This window comes from Gossypium raimondii, chromosome 6 (genome assembly GCF_025698545.1).
Source record: "Gossypium raimondii isolate GPD5lz chromosome 6, ASM2569854v1, whole genome shotgun sequence".
NCBI classification, from domain to species: Eukaryota; Viridiplantae; Streptophyta; class Magnoliopsida; order Malvales; family Malvaceae; genus Gossypium; species Gossypium raimondii.
In genome coordinates, this window is record NC_068570.1 from 21,307,339 (window position 1) to 21,325,103 (window position 17,765).

At 30.9% G+C, this 17,765-nt stretch overlaps 1 protein-coding gene across 2 annotated transcripts; it reads left to right on the forward strand.

The window, feature by feature from the left end:
* The first annotated feature begins 9,615 nt into the window (after positions 1–9,615).
* On the forward strand, positions 9,616–11,687 carry LOC105773977 (40S ribosomal protein S12). Of its 2 annotated transcripts, none has more exons than XM_012596242.2 (5): positions 9,616–9,726; positions 9,833–9,877; positions 10,147–10,435; positions 11,102–11,167; positions 11,354–11,687. In XM_012596242.2, the coding sequence occupies exons 2-5, from the start codon at positions 9,870–9,872 to the stop codon at positions 11,405–11,407; spliced, it is 417 nt and encodes a 138-aa protein (XP_012451696.1). In that variant the 5' UTR covers positions 9,616–9,726; positions 9,833–9,869; the 3' UTR covers positions 11,408–11,687. The 2 variants fall into 2 exon arrangements, with proteins under 2 accessions (XP_012451696.1, XP_012451697.1); XM_012596243.2 differs by having other exon boundaries at positions 9,628–9,730.
* Positions 11,688–17,765: the final 6,078 nt, after the last annotated feature.

The following is a 17,765-nucleotide window of genomic DNA, read 5'->3' on the forward strand; positions in this document are numbered from 1 at the left end:
AACTAACAACAATCTTTCCCACTTCAAACATTAAAAATATTGACATTTCATTATAATAACATTTTCAATCATATCATTATCAAAGCATGCCCTTATTGGCCCTATTTTTCCAATATACCACTTCTAATATCACCGATTCCTTTATTTCAATTAATATACAATCATTTCCGTGTTTAGTTCAAGTTAATAGAAGCTCAAATACTATATGCTTATTAGATATTGTATTTTATACAAAATCATATGCAATTGTAGTTAATTCATCAAGATCAATTATATCATAAATAAACCCTTCAAATAATCAATCATGTCATAAACACTCATATTATGATATAAAATTATATTCGAGTCTTAATCGAGCTTATGAAAGCTCTTAAGTTGACTCGAGCACAATTAAGGATCAAATTGAAACATTTTCAAAAGATAAGGACATTCATAAAAATAAAGGAAACTACCGTGTGGATTACAAGTGACTATTTCCAGCAGACGTCACATGATCGTGTGGCTAGACCATGTAACATTCGAGAACTGTGTAGCTCTAAAAGTTTCCTTTTTCTAGAATTCACATGGTCATGCCACCAATCCATGTCTGTCACATGGCCGTATGAACAGCCTGTGTGGTGCAAAAATAGGCCATTTGGTGTATGTTCAAAACTAACCCTCAAAGGTAACCTCAAGATGGCCTTAGGTACACTCTATTGATCACATAAGTAGCCGTATTAATAGCCTTAGCCCAGAACTTGTGAGGAATACCTTTACTATTTAAAACCACTTTAGTTATCTCTTGTACTAACTTGTTCTTCCTTTCTACAATTTCATTCTGTTGTGCAGTCATTAGAGTAGAAAACTCATGTTTGATCCCTTCATCCTTACAATAAGTAGCAAAGTCTTTATTTTCGAACTCCCTTCCATGGTCACTTCTTATCTTTATGATCTTTCCAATAACTTGATCTTTTTCATTCATTAAGGTTCTGCACAACTTCCTAAAGGCTTCAAAGGTTTCTAATTTGTCTATTAGAAATTTCACCTATATGAACCTCGAATAGTCATCCACACAGGTTAGCACACATCTCTTGCCATTAATACTTTCTGTCTTTATAAGGCCAATCAAATCCTTATGAAACAGCTCTAATGGCTCAGATGTTTAGACTTGAAATACCTTTTGATGTTTCTTTCTATGTTGCTTACCCTTTAAACAACTGCTGCAGACTTTAGGAACATCATGACAACCTCAATTAGGATCAATCTTTGAATCCCTTTGTAATGCATAGATTGTAGAACATTGTAGCAATTATCAAAGGTTTTGATCCTTTCCATAATCTTCTCTTTTGTCTTGGAAGAGACTTCACAACCTTTTTTAGTGAAGTTAACCAACATCCCTTGGTCACACAGCTGACTTATACTAATAAGACTAACTTTTAGACCATCTACCAACATCACATTTCTTAATCTAGGTAAACCAAGAGCATTTAATGCATCTTTTCCAAGAACGTATCACTTTTTTCCATCACTAAAGGTAACTCTTCCACTAGGAAAGTCTTTAAAGTTGTAACACCCCAAACCCGGTCTAAAAGTTATGACCAAATCTGGCGATGTCACATTGTAACACCCCTTACCCGTATTCGACGCCGGAATAGGGTATGAGGCATTACTAGAAGACATACATTTGCATGCGTATTAAACCGAGTTACAAAATTTCATCCGAATTAAAACTTTTAAATTATGAACGTTCTTTTATAATTCTTTACAACATATCCTCAAAATATTATATTCATAATATATAGGGCCAACGAGACCCGATATTTACACATGTAATTCAAAGCTTCATTTCCATTTCATTCAATTCACAATTTCTCATGTTCACAATTCAAATCAATTTCTCAATCCAATGTATATATTTCAATCATCTAAGAATATAATTTAAGTTACACGAACTTACCGGACTAAATTGTAGAAATACCAAAATTCGGGACATTTTGGTAATTTTCTATTTTCTTAATTTCCACTCAATCTTCATATAAATTAATATTTCATTCAATTTATTAATTTAAATAATAAAACAATTAATTTATGCAATTTGGTCACTTTTGACAATTTTACAAGTTTACCCTTAAAATATTACTTTTATTCAATTTAGTCCTCGAACCTAAAACATGCAAATTAGCCATGTTTAATGAAAATTCATGCTAGTTGAATAATCATATATTTTCCTCCTCCTCCTCTCCATTCCACATCCTTAATGTATATAACATGCTTATATGTAACATTATCTATAATTTCACTATTTATTTATTTGTTCATTCAAAGTTGTCCACTTGAGTCATTGTCGAAAATTATTTATATCTTGAGCTACAGAAATTATAATTAAGATCCGAAAATTTTCTCTGAAACTAGACTCACATATATTCTTACCATAAAATTTTCAGAATTTTGGTTTAGCCAATAAGTACAATTTATTCTTTAAATTCATCCATATTCTGTTGTCTGACAGTTTTTACCCTTCTTCACTAAAAATTAATTATCTCCTCGTACAAGATTCGGATAATGTTCCCGTATATTTCTATTGAAAATAGAATCATTAAATATTTTAAACATATAAACTTAATCCCCTAATCATTTTCTCCAATTTTTTATGATTTTTCAAAGTCAAAACAGGGGAACCTGAAATCATTCTGACATTATCTCACAAAATTTATTATAACTCATGATTTACAATTCCATTGCTTACACCGTTTCTTTTATGAGAAACTACGCTCAATAATATTTAATTCCATATTTTTTTAATCCTCTAATTCAATTTTCACGATTTATGGTGATTTTTCAAATTTAGACTACTGCTGCTGTCCAAAACTGTTTTAGTGCAAAATGTTGAGTACTAGGTGTATAACTCCCTTATTCCCTTTCTCTATAATATTTCCCATCACTTTCACTTACTTTTCTTCACTAATATATCAAGAACATAAGACCTTATATAAGAAAACTCTACTATAACATTATTTCCATGCTTTTTCAATAATATCAAACTTAAAAATATATTGAAATCTTGATGTTCTTACCTTGTGCTATTGATTTCAATCTTTAACTTGATTTTCTCTCTCCTCCAGCTTCTATTTCTTGAATCTAACTTGATATTCTAGCTCCCCATTGTCTCCTTGTTATTTTTCTCTCTTGGAAGCTATGGAAATTCTTTTGATTTCTAAGTGAAAATGGTAAATTTTTGGTGGAATGATCAAATTGTAAAGAAAGCAAAACTTTCTTTCTTTTCCTCTCTTCTCACGTTGGTTGCATGGAAGAAGATGAAGATTCTTCATCTTTCCTTCCATATATATACTAAATAGAATAATAATAAAATAATAAAATAATAAAATATCATTTAAAAATCAAATTAAAATATTAATAAACTAATATTTATTTAATTAATTAATCTAAAATATACCAACATCATCATTGCATTCTAGATTTCTCTCTCTTCTAATTGACCATTTTTCCCTTCATAGTCTTTAAAAATTTCATCCTTAAGTCATCACTTAATTTGGTAAAATTATGATTTAGTCTCTCAAAATTCTTCACCTTTTCAATTTGGTCCTAATTCGTCCATTTTCATTAGTTTCTAGATTATTCCACCCTTAAAATATTTACACTTTAACCCCTCAAATTTGAGTATTTACTTTTGGGCAACAAAACTTTTTTCACTTTTGCGATTTAATCCTTTCTTGAATTAATATGTCATAATATAATTCCCAATGTTGCCATAACTCAAAATTTCCCTTTTTGTCACTTTATTTCCTTATTTTACTATCAATGATACCTACTTTCTTACTATAGTAATTTTCGGGGTATTACAGTAGTAATTTTCGGGATATTACAAATGTCAACAAGAAAATTCTTATTTCTTGTCATGTGTCTTGAACAAGAACTTTCAAAATACCACACATCTTCATAAGAAATCTTCAGGGATCTATGAGTTACAAGCAAACACTTTGCTTCTTTCTTCCTCTAGACATGTTTGTCTTCTAGCATTTGAGTTGCTACGTGCGGTTCGCACTTCAGCTGGCACCGAGCGTTTCCACCTCAAATCATGTAACATTTTGAAACACCTTGGTCTGATGTGTCCAGGTTTGTTACAGTAATGGAAAACGTTTCCACCTCAAATCATGTAACATTTTGAAACACCTTGGTCTGATGTGTCCAGGTTTGTTACAGTAATGGAAAATGATTCTAGATCGAGTAGGAACCTTCTTATAAATCTTAATCATAACAACCTTGGTTGAGCATTCACCAACTTCACTTTGCTTGGATGTTTTCAAAAACACAATTGGACTCTCCATGACACCTTTCCCAACCAATGGGAACATATCTCCAAGCATTTTCATCAATAAAATTAATGTAAGTTTTTATTCTAGCCGCCCTGTAAGGATAATTACCATTCTTAAGCATAATGGATGCATAACCAAAGAACCTTCCATTGTCAGCAAAAAGCAACACTAGGATTCACCACTAGATACGTTAAGTTTCTGCTCTTATACCAATTATTGCTACCTTAAGTTGCTTGTTTTCTTAAAATTAAAAATGCAATGAAAGTGCTACACTACAACGGCTACTACGGCTTGGCACCGCAAAAAATTGTGCAAACAAAATAAAAATAACACTAAGGTTTGTTTATGCAGCTCGGTTTCCCTACGCCTACAGAGCCTAGCTAAGTGAGTAATTTCACTATTTTTAATCCATAATAAAACAAGTGAAACACACTCTTTCACTCCCAAAGTATAGAGATTTCACCTTTGCAACTAGAGATTAGAACACTCACCTCCAAGTCCTCCCCTAAGAACTTGGGTAGTAAACATTTCTACAATATTTATAATAACAGTTTACACTCTCTCGTAAAATAATTCTTCAATGAACAAATTAGAATACACTTATTAAGCTCTCATTACATAACCTAGAAAAGTTTCCAACATATATTAATTTGGGTTTCTAAAATAGAATCTAAGTGAATATAAAGTAACTCCTTAAAGAAAAAGCTATTACATAAATAATAATCAAAATAAAATGACTCAAATATATGATCTCCAAAATCAGCAACACTATCTTGATCACATCTCCATATTCCAAGGACTTAATTGATTCACATGAATCCAGTCCAATCTTCAAATGTCAAGCATTGGTTTCCATAGATGGACTAAAGTATCTTCAATATAAAAACACATAACCAGGTTTAAATATTTTCTTAATTAAATTGTAAAACCAAATAAGAGAAATTTTTAACCACCTCAGTGGAAGTTTGTAGTTGGCATTACGGAGTGCCACTATGTATGTATGTATGTATGTATGTATGTATGTATGTATGTATGTATGTATGTATGTATGTATGTATGTATGTATGTATGTATGTATGTATGTATGTATGTATGTATGTATGTATGTATGTATGTATGTATGTATGTATGTATGTATGTATGTATGTATGTATGTATGTATGTATGTATGTATGTATGTATGTATGTATGTATGTATGTATGTATGTATGTATGTATGTATGTATGTATGTATGTATGTATGTATGTATTTATGTATGTATGTATGTATGTATATATGTATGTATGTATGTATGTATGTATGTATGTATGTATGTATGTATGTATGTATGTATGTATGTATGTATGTATGTATGTACGTGCATGCACGCATGTATGTATGTATGTATGTATGTATGTATGTATGTATGTATGTATGTATGTATGTATGTATGCACGTATGTATGAGGTATGTATGTATGTATGTATGTATGTATGTACGTATATGCGTATATATGTACGTGCGTGCATGAGGTATGTATGTATGTATGTATGTATGTATGTACGATATATGTATGTATGTACGTATGTATGTATGTATATACGGAGGTATGTATGTATGTATGTATGTATGTATGTATGTATGTATGTATGTATGTATGTACGTATGTATGTATGTATGTATGTATGTATGTATGTATGTATGTATGTATGTATGTATTTATGTATGTATGTATGTATGTATATATGTATGTATGTACGTATGTATGTATGTATGTATGTATGTATGTATGTATGTATGTGCGTATGTATGTATGCGCACGCATGGAGGTATGTATGTATGTATGTATGTATGTATGTATGTATGTATGTATGTATGTGTGTATGTATGCACGCATGCGTGTATATGTATGTATGTATGTATGTACGTATGTACGTATGTATGTATATATGTATGCATCGTGCATGGAGGTATGTATGTATGTATGTATGTATGTATGTATATATATATATATGCGTATGTATGTATATATACGGAGGTATGTATGTATGTATGTATGTATGTATATATGTATGTATGTATGTATGTATGTATGTATGTATGTATGTATGTATGTATGTATGTATGTATGTATGTATGTATGTATGTATGTATGTATGTATGTATGTATGTATGTATGTATGTATGTATGTATGTGCGTGCACGCGTGCGGAGGTATGTATGTATGTATGTATGTGCATGTATATACGTATGTATGTATGTCACGTACATACGAGGTATGTATGTATGTATGTATGTATGTATGTATGTATGTATGTATGTACGTGCGTGCGTGCGGATGTATGTATGTATGTATGTATGTATGTATGTATGTATGTATGTATGTGTATGTATGCATGCGTGCATGCGGAGGTATGTATGTATGTATGTATGTACGTATGTGCGTATGTATGTATGTACGGAGGTATGTATGTATGTATGTATGTGCGTGCGTATGTATGTATGCGTGCGTGCGTGCGTCGCACGTATGTATGTATGTATGTATGTATGTATGTATGTATGTATGTATGTATGTATGTATGTATGTATGTATGTATGTATGTGTGCGTGCGTATGTATGTATGTATGAATGTACGTATGTATGTATGTACGTGCGTGCATGTATGTAGGTATGTATGTATGTATGTATGTATGTATGTATGTATGTATGTATGTATGTATGTAATACAAGTTTAAGTTTAGGTGAGAGATAGGGATTGGGAATTTACGAAAATATATGTGTTTTAAGTATTTATTACAAATATTTTAAATTATTTATATCTATATATAAATAAATTTAAATATTATAAAATAATTTGTGATAAAAAATAAAAATTAAATGCATATAATATCGGATAATATTTTAAAAATTATTAAAAATAATTGGAATTTTTAAAAATCTACACTAAAATCATGAAAACAATACTTCTAAATATTTAACTATAGCATATAAGACACTTGCAGGCACCCCAACCCTGCTTGGAGAGTCTAAAAGCTCTTGCAATGTATCAAATATTTTTCTTTATAAAAAGCCACACTAAAATTTAAGTACTCATGTTCAAAACTTGGACAGTATCTCATATTTGATGTATTGAGACTTGACACCCATGCCTCAAGTCTAGCTAACATAGCCATAACCTCTATCTCTTGAATTGAAGGATAATAAATGATTAAGTACACTCAAATTCACCTCATTTTGCATGTTGCAATAGCAATAACAATAGTATTAACTAAACTAAAAACCAAATCTTTAATCTTGGAGAAATTGCAAATGAAAAATAAATCGTAATAGAGGATAAACAAGAATACCATGATTTAAAAATAAAACATAATAGATTTGCGAATGAAAAGAACAAAAGCAAAAATGCAACAACCCAAATTTTCACTTCTTATCTCTATGCTGAAACGCAGAATCTGAGTTCGGTAGGGAGAAGTATGAAATACTTTTCCCTTGATTGGACTATTGAAAATGCATTGAAATCTTCAACCAACTTAATCAAGAAAAACAAACAATTACCCATACTAAATATATGCATGAAGAATCCAACCTCTAATGTCAACAAACAAATCTAGACAGACATGTTTACCATAGCATTAGGTTGCTGAGATTAATTTAAAAACAAATTTTTATGTTCAATGCATAGCACTAAAGTCTTAAAATCTAAGCCAACTAAAAGGAGAAAGAACAATAACAATGTTTATGTAAGGTTAACTGTGAGAGAGATGGAGATGGCCTGTGCTAATTTTTTATGGGTAAACTACATCATAAGTCCTTGTATTATGTGTAAATTATAAATTTAATTTATTTCTTTTTAATCTTTATACTTTTGAAATTTTAATTCTAATCAAAATGAAGTTATCAAATCATTATGTTGACTCTTGTTATTTCCAAGGTCTTATACGACAAATATAGTGTTGAAGTGATGGATGCAGTGCCCACCAAATGTGATAGATGCAGTATTGTTATTAATTGTTAAGAAGACATAATGTTTGAGTGGTAGTGATGGATGCAGTGCCTACCAAAGGTGACATTGCGAAAAGAACAACAAAAACAAAAAACATAATAAATTGTTTATGCAAATCGATTTTCCTATGTTTGCGAAGTCTAGCTCAATGAGTAAATTCACTATCTTGCAACCAAATACAATAAGTGGTTTAAGTTCTATCACAGCTTGGTATAACAACCTTTCTTTTGTACTTAAAAGTATAAATCAATCACTTCTAAGTTTTTCACTAAAAACGTGAAAACTTAGACTGCAAAACCACGCAACTAAATTGTTTTTCTCTCTTAATGCACTCACTAGAATATGTTCCTCAATGAACATAAAGTGTTATTAACTCTCAATACAAAACCTATACAAGTCTATTCAAATACTAGCTATCATGCTAGATCTAATACAATCAATTCCCTTACAAAATTGCAGGTAAAATACCATATAATTAAGTTCAAGATAAGTAGGATTAATTGAGATAAGTCTTTAATGCAATCTCGATATGACCTCCATAATTCAAGGAATTTAATTGCTTCATCTGATCCAATCCTTAAGATATGTTGCTTCAAATGGATATATCTTCATAGAAGGACTATCATATTTCTACAATATTAGCATGATTCACATTCAAAAATTTTGTTTCAAAAATTGCCAACTTCAAACATTGAAAGTTATAAAGTCTATCACAGTGTTAGCTCAATGACCACTTCCATTAACATCGCACGAGCCACTTCAAGTATACTTGCCTCAAAAAATATTATTACATGTGTCATGTCATTTAAACTTGTTATTTCTACATATTACTCATAAAAAAATTAATTGATAGAGTTAATGATTACCGTTTTATGTTAAGATTGAGATTTCAAAATTTAAAATGTATGAGGACTAAAATGAACAATATTTGAGAAAATGGGCTAAACCTACAAACTTTATGCATTAATAGAAGAATTTAACCAAAGGAATTTAAATGTTAGTATCTGAATCAAGATTGAAATTTTAAAATTCAAAGACTAAAATTAACAATTTAAAAGTACAAATACTAAATCAACTACTTACAGATACATGATTAATAGCAAAATTAACCAAAAGATATAATTGCCACTATTTGGATTGTGATTAAAATTTTAAAATTCAAAAATATAGTGACTAAATTTAACTAATTTGAAAAGTATAATAATTAAATCCATATCTTACACATAATATAAGGACTAATAACAGAATTTCACCTAAGAAAAAACCCAATAGAATTTAGCGCATTACAAAGCCCAATTAAAAGAGAGGAGCCCAAAGGACCCAATTAAAAGATTGAAAGAAATAGGGCTTCGTTTATAAGAATCCCTTCTCTATTATTGCTAAAACCCTTCGCCATTTCTTCGCCACCCAGCTGCTGCAAATCTCTCTCGTGGGTTCGCCGCTCTTCATATTTCTGTTCTTTAGCTTTCGCTGTTTTTAGATTAGCCAAAAAATCCGGTTCCATTAACGCTTTCTTTTTCTTCTTCTTTTACCAGGAAACAGTACCTCCGGTTCCAACTTCAGCTCAAAAATATGTCAGGGTAAGCAACAATTTATCCCTTTTTTAAGGTTTCAAGGCCGTTTTCAGTACACTATCACATAAATTTTAATCTTTTTTTGGGTTTGTTCTGATTTCTCCATATGAAATTCGAATTGCTTTGCATTCTCATTATATACCTTTTGGGTTTGTTTGAATTGTTTATTTTATTTCAGATATTATTATTATTCGGAAGTTTTATCATGATTAGGGATAACTTTTTATTTTTATTTTAATGTATTTATGTTGTGTTCGTGCTGTTTGCTCTTGCAGGGAAGAAGTTGCGGTTGCCCAACCCGAGGCGGCGCCTGCACTCGGTGAGCCAATGGACATCAACACAGCCTTGCCCCTTGTGGTTAGGAAGTCACGAGCTCACGGTGGGCTCGCACGGGGATTACATGAAGCTGCTAAGGCAATTGAAAAGCACAATGCACATCTTTGCGTTATAGCTGATGACTGCGACCAGCCGGATTATGTTAAGCTGGTCAAGGCACTTTGTGCTGATCATAATGTTAAAGTGCTACGTGCCCCGAGCGCAAAATCACTTGGCGAGTGGGCTGGTGTAAGTGGCATTTTGTTGCTTGTTTATGTTTGAATTATTTCCTTGTGATCAGAACATGCTGAGGGTGCTGTACTGATACTGCTTGTTCATTATATGTTGAGTAGTTATTAGTTTTGGGAGACATTAAGTTAGAAAGCCAAATTGAAAGGGACTACTATTTCTGTAAATGCCGGTATTGTCATGGCACGATTGCATCTTGTGCCTTAGCACTAGACGACAACAGCTTCTTAGGTCCTTTGTGGCAAGTGCCATTTGATTAGGCACCTGCCCGATGTGCCTAGGTGTGCTTTTTTGCAAGGCAATAGGCATAAAATATAAGCTTTTCTGATTGAAGTCCATTTAAATTTCCTTTATTTTTCAAATTTTCAATAGATATATCTTTACTAGTAAGAAAGGGTCAGTACTAAATTTTCTACTTCTCAATATTTGAATATTCGACAATAGGCATGGACCATAAGAAAATCATGCATATTGAGCAATAAAAAAAGTTGCTGTTTTGTATATATTTATATACAAAAACACACATGCATATGTAATGCACTTCAGTCACACTAGCACTCTTTTTGGCACCTTGTGCCCGAGGTAGTATAAGGGTTGTAGCTCCTAAAGTGTGCCTTGCACCCTTGAAAATTGGTAAATGCTAATTGTGTTCATCTGTACATGCAGTTGTGTAAGATTGACTCTGAGGGTAAAGCACAAAATGTAGTTGGTTGTTCCTGCGTAGTTGTGAAGGTATGAGCATGTACCTGGGAGTACACTCTAGTTTTGCTTAAAGAAATATTTGTCTAATCAAATTCATTCTTTCTTCTAACCTTATTTTCCAATTTAAATCATTTCTATTGTCGAGCAATATTTAGAAAACTTGAGTACATGTTCTTGACTCATTATTGTTGGGATCTATGGTTCTTTCTTCTGCAGGATTATGGTGAACAACATGAGGCCGTCGAAGTTGTTCAGCAGCACAAGGACTAGGTGACTGGAGGATGGTTTCTTTGGTAAAATCATAGCTATTTTTCTGGCCCATTTATGTTTGTTTGATAGTAAACTGTGGATTAATATGCCTCAGAATTTCGTTTTCTTTTTCCGAAGTTGTTGCAATGCTGAACTGTTCGGTGTTTCTTAAATATGCTAGGCTTTTTTTCCCTTTACTAAATTATGTGTTTCGTAGGAGCAAACCATTTGGAAATCCAACAATTTTATCAGATGTTTTGTCTTCTATTTATGAAAAACCAGTTCAAGTTTGCGTTGTTAATGGGGCTAGGACCTAGCTAAGCTCGATCCAAATTGTCTGTCCGGTTATAACATTGTTATTGGTTCATGGACTTGGTTCCATGCTTGACTATTGAATTTGCTTTTCTATGGTGGGGCAGTGAAAGTAGCCAAATCAATTGAAGGGAGAGAATTTAGGTTCAAACTCTGGAAATGACATTGGTGGAAGCAGCAGATTAACTCTGAAAGGATTAGCTTTTATGAACTGAAAAACAAATATTTATGGACCATAAAATGGAAAAATAATTTGTTAAAGACATAATCAAATTATAATATGTTAGGACATCTATATTACCGGGGTTAGTCGAGCTCGAGCGATGTTTTTTAAACTAGTCTGATTTTTGTTTGATTCTTTCTGATTCAGCAGCAGCTTATTTTATATTACTTTTAACATATATTTATATTTGTAAAAGAATGCAAGTGTCTATTTCGTTGGTAAAAGTTTATGAAAGTTGATTGGAGATAATGATATTTGTGTTCACGAGTGGTTTTAAAATAGAATTAAAATCATTATTCAAAAAACTAAAAATATTTTTGTTTAATTAACTGAAGCATAATGCGAAAAGATAAATTCTTCCAAATACAATTTTTTTCTATGGGTATTTTGATATGATAAGTATGAAATAATTTTGAATATCTCAAAATTTTTTGAATAATTTTATTATTGGTTTTGATCATATTTGTTTTTTTGACACAATATTTAGAATTATTCATAAATATTTTTAAACTCATAAATAAGATGATAATACGTTTTAGCGTGCTTGAACTTAAGTTTTCTTGGATTGCCAAGAATGCTTATATTAATAGGTTAAGACATGATGACTATCTATTTTTAATGATAATTTATTTCAAAATTTTAATAAAATAAATTCAACTTAATGTTTTCTACTTTAAGTGATATAGCTATCTACTTATGTTATTCAACACCTTTTTGTTGAAAATTTTATTTTAAGTAAAACTAAAATAATTATTAGGCATATTTAAAATATTAAATGCTTATTGCCTACTCCCTCAGTTTAAATATAAATATTTCGTAAAAATTACTTGACATTTTTAATTATGAAGATTTGGATTTAACTCAGATACCATGATTTTTTTCAAAGAGTATATTATAATTTTGTGAATTTCAAATTTGAAGTAATGTAGATAAACAAATCGAATGGATTCAAATAAAGTCTGCTTGAATTAAATTTTAAGTATTAAAATTTTAAATTAAGCTTGAGCTCGATTTATTTGATTATCATTAAAGAAGAATGAGAGCCAGATTTAACAAAAAAGTTCAATCTACTAATTAGTTAATTTAATATTAACCAAGCTTTCTAGTAATTCTCTTCAGGTTTTTTATTTCTTCGTTCCATGTTTATTCGAACAAGAACGAAATTTTTACTTGGGCCACAAAAAGGATTCAGCCTCTTTGATGTTAATTGTTCATTGTCTATAAAATTGTGACATATTTAACAAAGCATCAATTTGGTTCGACTAAAAATCTCAAGTGTTTCAATAGATCGTTGTGATGGTTATGAATTTATTGGATAATAATTGAGTTCTTATCTTTATCTTTTAGAGTGTATCAAGTTATTGAGGAACTTGTTTATGAAGACTATTGTGAGATAAATATAGAATATAATTAATGAATAAAATAAGCCTTTAAAGGAGTATTTCAAGCTTATCAAAACACTTGTTGTTGATCATGTTGGAGAGCTTACAAATGGGCTATTGATCGACATTCTTGGTGAGTTGTGTGGGGTGTTTTATACATTCCATATTTAGGGATTTGTTATGGAAAGATATTATATAATGTGAGGTATTTGAGAGAGAGTGATTTGTACAATTGAGACCAATATTGGGGCTGCAATTACTTCTTTGTGTACGGGTAAATTGACTTAAGCCAATAGGTGATCCAAACAATTGGTGAATATAATAATTCTCCGAGTGAGGCTCTGGAGATGTAGGATTGGGGAAACTTATCTCTTTGACTCACTTGCGCTTTGGATTTGTTTTGCAATCTCTCTTAAAATTTGTCCAGATTTTGTTCCAATAGAAGATAGGACGAAACTATTTTTTAATGGTTGTAATACTAGTTTTTTGTTCCAGCATCCATTCATGTATTAATAGTTGGAACAAAGTGAAAATTGAGTGCTTTTTCAATTGGTATTAAAGCGGGCTTCAAGAGTTATTTGTCTATGATTCGGTGTTTAGTTTGCGATAATGAAGTTGATCAATGCTTTGTATGCTTGGGCGAAAATGTGGTGTTACACTTAATCGCTTGGGAGTAACTCTCAGGGGCAATTATAATGAAGATTATGTGCCGTGTGAAATGCTTAATTTATGGTTAGTAACTTGCTCATTTCATGTTCTATTCGAACAATAATGAATTTTCTGCTTGGGCCATGGAAAGGATTCAACCTCTTTGATGTTAGTTGTTTATAGCCTACAAGATTGTGACATATTTTACAAAACAACAATTTGGTTCAGCTAGGACTCTCAAGTGTTTCAACCAATACTTGTGATGACCATAAGTTTATTAGATAAGGATTGAATTCTTATCCTTATCTTTTAAAGTATTTCAAGTTCTTGGAGGACTTGTTTATAAAGGCTATTGTGAGATAAATACAGAATATAATTAATGGATAAAATCGACCTTCAAAGGTGTATTTCAAGATTATCAAAGCACTGGTAGTTGATAATGTTGGAGAGCCTATAAATAGGCTGTTGATCGACATTCTTAGTGAGCCATGTGGGGTGTTTTAGACACTCCCTATTTAGGGATTTGTTATGGAAAGATATTATGTAATGTCAGGTATTTGAGGGAGAGTGATTTGTACAACTAGGGATGGTATTGGGACTATAATCACTTCTTTGTGTAAGAGTAGATTGGGTTTAATCCAATAGATGATCTAGAAAATTGGTGAACAAAATCATTCTATGAGTAAGGCCCTCCAGATGTAGGATTGAGGAATTCAAATTGCGTTAACAAATATCATATGTTGATTCTCTTTTTACTCATCTCGTTGACTCACTTGCGCTTTGGATTTGTTTTGCAAACTCTCTTAAATTCTATTTAGATTCTATTTGTAACTCCCCTCGCCTGATCCGGTCACCAGGTCCAAGTTACAGGATGCTACACGCATTATCAGAGCAACTGCAAACACAAAACATTTAAAATAGCACAATTCATGCTAACATAAGCATTTTAGTTCATAAACATGATATATAATCTTTCTCGGGTTTTATACGAGCCTACGTACGCTCTAAAGTCAACCCAAGATTAAATAGGGACCTTTTAGCAACATTTAAAAAAAACAAGTATCGATACCAATTTGAACTTTGAAGTTCAAAAAAGTGAACAAAAATCAAAAGTATCGATACCTTTCTTAAAGTATTGATACCCTATAACTGTATCGATACTATTTTAAAGTTTAATGTTTTGAAAATTAAAGAAAATTACTAAAATATCGATACTCTTCCCAAGGTATCAGTACCTCAGAGAAAAATTTCAAATTCTAAATTTGATACCTATTTATTCCAATCTAAAAACTTGCACATCTAGTGCATAATTACCAAATTTTCCTGCATAAAAACCATACCCAATTGCAAAACAAACCATGCATAAATATCCGCATTCATTTTTACATTCAACTAAACCAAAACTTCAACCATAACCTAAACATTTTAATACCAAAGCGTTTAAACAATCTATTTGGCAATTCTCAAACATATATCTATCTTCAAGCTTTCCAAACATACTTAGACATGCTTTTTTATCTTCTCAATTTACCACAAACATATGTATATCAACTATTCAAATACCATAACATACCATTCAAGCTATTTACCAACTTTCTAACCTTGGCAATACCAAAATTTCATATACAAATACCATATCAAAGGCCATATGCATAGTTTTTACTATTAGCAATTTACATCTCAAACATATCACTTCCATAGTCATATACACAACTCAAACCATTTACCACAAGCATGCCATATCAACAAACATCATCAATATGCAAAGTCATGCATAATATGGATTTCAAACAATATCACTGTTCAAGGATAACCAAAGGACAACACCTATATACATGCCACAAAATCAAACTTTGAAACGATGCAAAAGCTACTAAAATAACAATGAGATAGTGTGAGCTTTCGGACGATCCTTATTGACACGCTCTGCAAGTGACAACTACAAGAAAAGAGAAATAACTGTATAAGCATATTGAATGCTTAATAAGCTCATAATAAAATTTACTTAACTTACTTTGACATTACAACAATTTAAACAATTGTAATACATTGGTATCTAACATGACATTCTTTAGCATCCTTATACTTTCATGTGCAATTCAACAATACAAACAAAAGGTTAGTTCATTTGCATATATCATGATACTTAAATTAAATATATATACAATCATTCCATCTTATATCATATACTATATAAGGTAAGCTGAATTTGCAAACATAGTAATTCACTTCATGTTCAAACATTTGAACCATTTCATTTCTGTTTTAATCATTGTTTTCGCATGGGGGAACTATAGTAAATTAAATTCGGATACCAGACTTGTATGCTTTTATAAGCTGACATATTTGGGCTGCTCACACAAGATTCAGATCAGGTGCGATGATTGCTCACATAAGCTTCAAAGTATCCACAACATATGTTGGATCTCAAACCATCATATAAGTATTTGATCAAATACTCGTTTCCTTAATTGTGTGAACCATTTCCTTTTTTGTTGGGACCCTAATGGCATGTCATTTGTATCCTAGTCATTTACTAAGCTCATGCGGGCACTGTTACCAAATCAGTATAATTTTACACCCTATAGTAATATACACATTTATATATTCCATATACATTTCAGTATCCATATCAATGCCTATAAACAACCCATAATGATAACAATATTCATGCTTTACAATTTAATCCATTTGATGTAAAATTCATCCAATTCACAACAATTTAATTCACAAACAAAATAAATAAAATTTGAAATATCAATTAACTAAAATAGTAAACTTCATATGAACTTACTTGGCAAAACAACAAACGAACAAGTCAATAAGGACTAATAAACAATTTGGCTTTTTCCTCGATTATCTTCGATTTGGTTCAAATATCGATCTATACAATAATTCAGTTTGATTTACCAATTCCAAACATCTTATAACAACCTATTATATGCATATATAAGTTTAAGTTCATTTTCAAATGTTCCTTAAAGTTTTGCATTTTCTTCAATTTAGTCCCTAAAATCAAAATTGCCATAACTTTTAAGTTTGAGCTTCAAATTTCATAATCAATCTCAATTACATCCTTCTATGACTCTCTCTTATTTATAATTATAGTAATTTTACATCAATTTTTGTAATATATACACTTTAGTCCCTATGTTAAAAAAACTAACAATTAAACTTTACAAATTAGTTCTTTTTCATTTCTAAGCTTAAAGCCTAACAATTTAACACCAAAAGCTTTAAGAAAGAAACAATGGAAACTTTTGAAAACTTTAACAGTTTTGCAAAATAGTACCTGGGCTAGCTAAATCAAACTCTCACGATCTCAAAAACATAAAAATTATGAGAAATGAACTAGAAAACACTTACGAATCAAGGAACAAAGTTGAAGAAACTTGAAACCCTCTTTTTTTTCTTTTATTTCGTGAGGAAGAAGATGAACATGCAAATGACCTTTTTTTTTATCTTATATACTTATAATTAAAATATATTTAATCATAATTATTTAATTAAACATAAATTAACAAGATTAATGATAATTAAAAAATTTGGTGGATGCAGGATGTCATCTACCATTGTTTGGCATATTTATAAGGGTCCAATTGCTCAATTGATCCTTCGGTTAATTAAAAAACTCCATAGCGATTAATTTTTACTTCTTTTACAATTTAGTCCTTGTAGCACCTCAAACCCGACCTAAAAGTTATAACCGGATGTTGAGGAATTACGTTAATTTGATTAAAGGCCTTTGTTTCGATCAAACTAGAAACGTGTGTCAAAAATATAAAATTTTGGCTAAACTACCAAAGATGGTTAG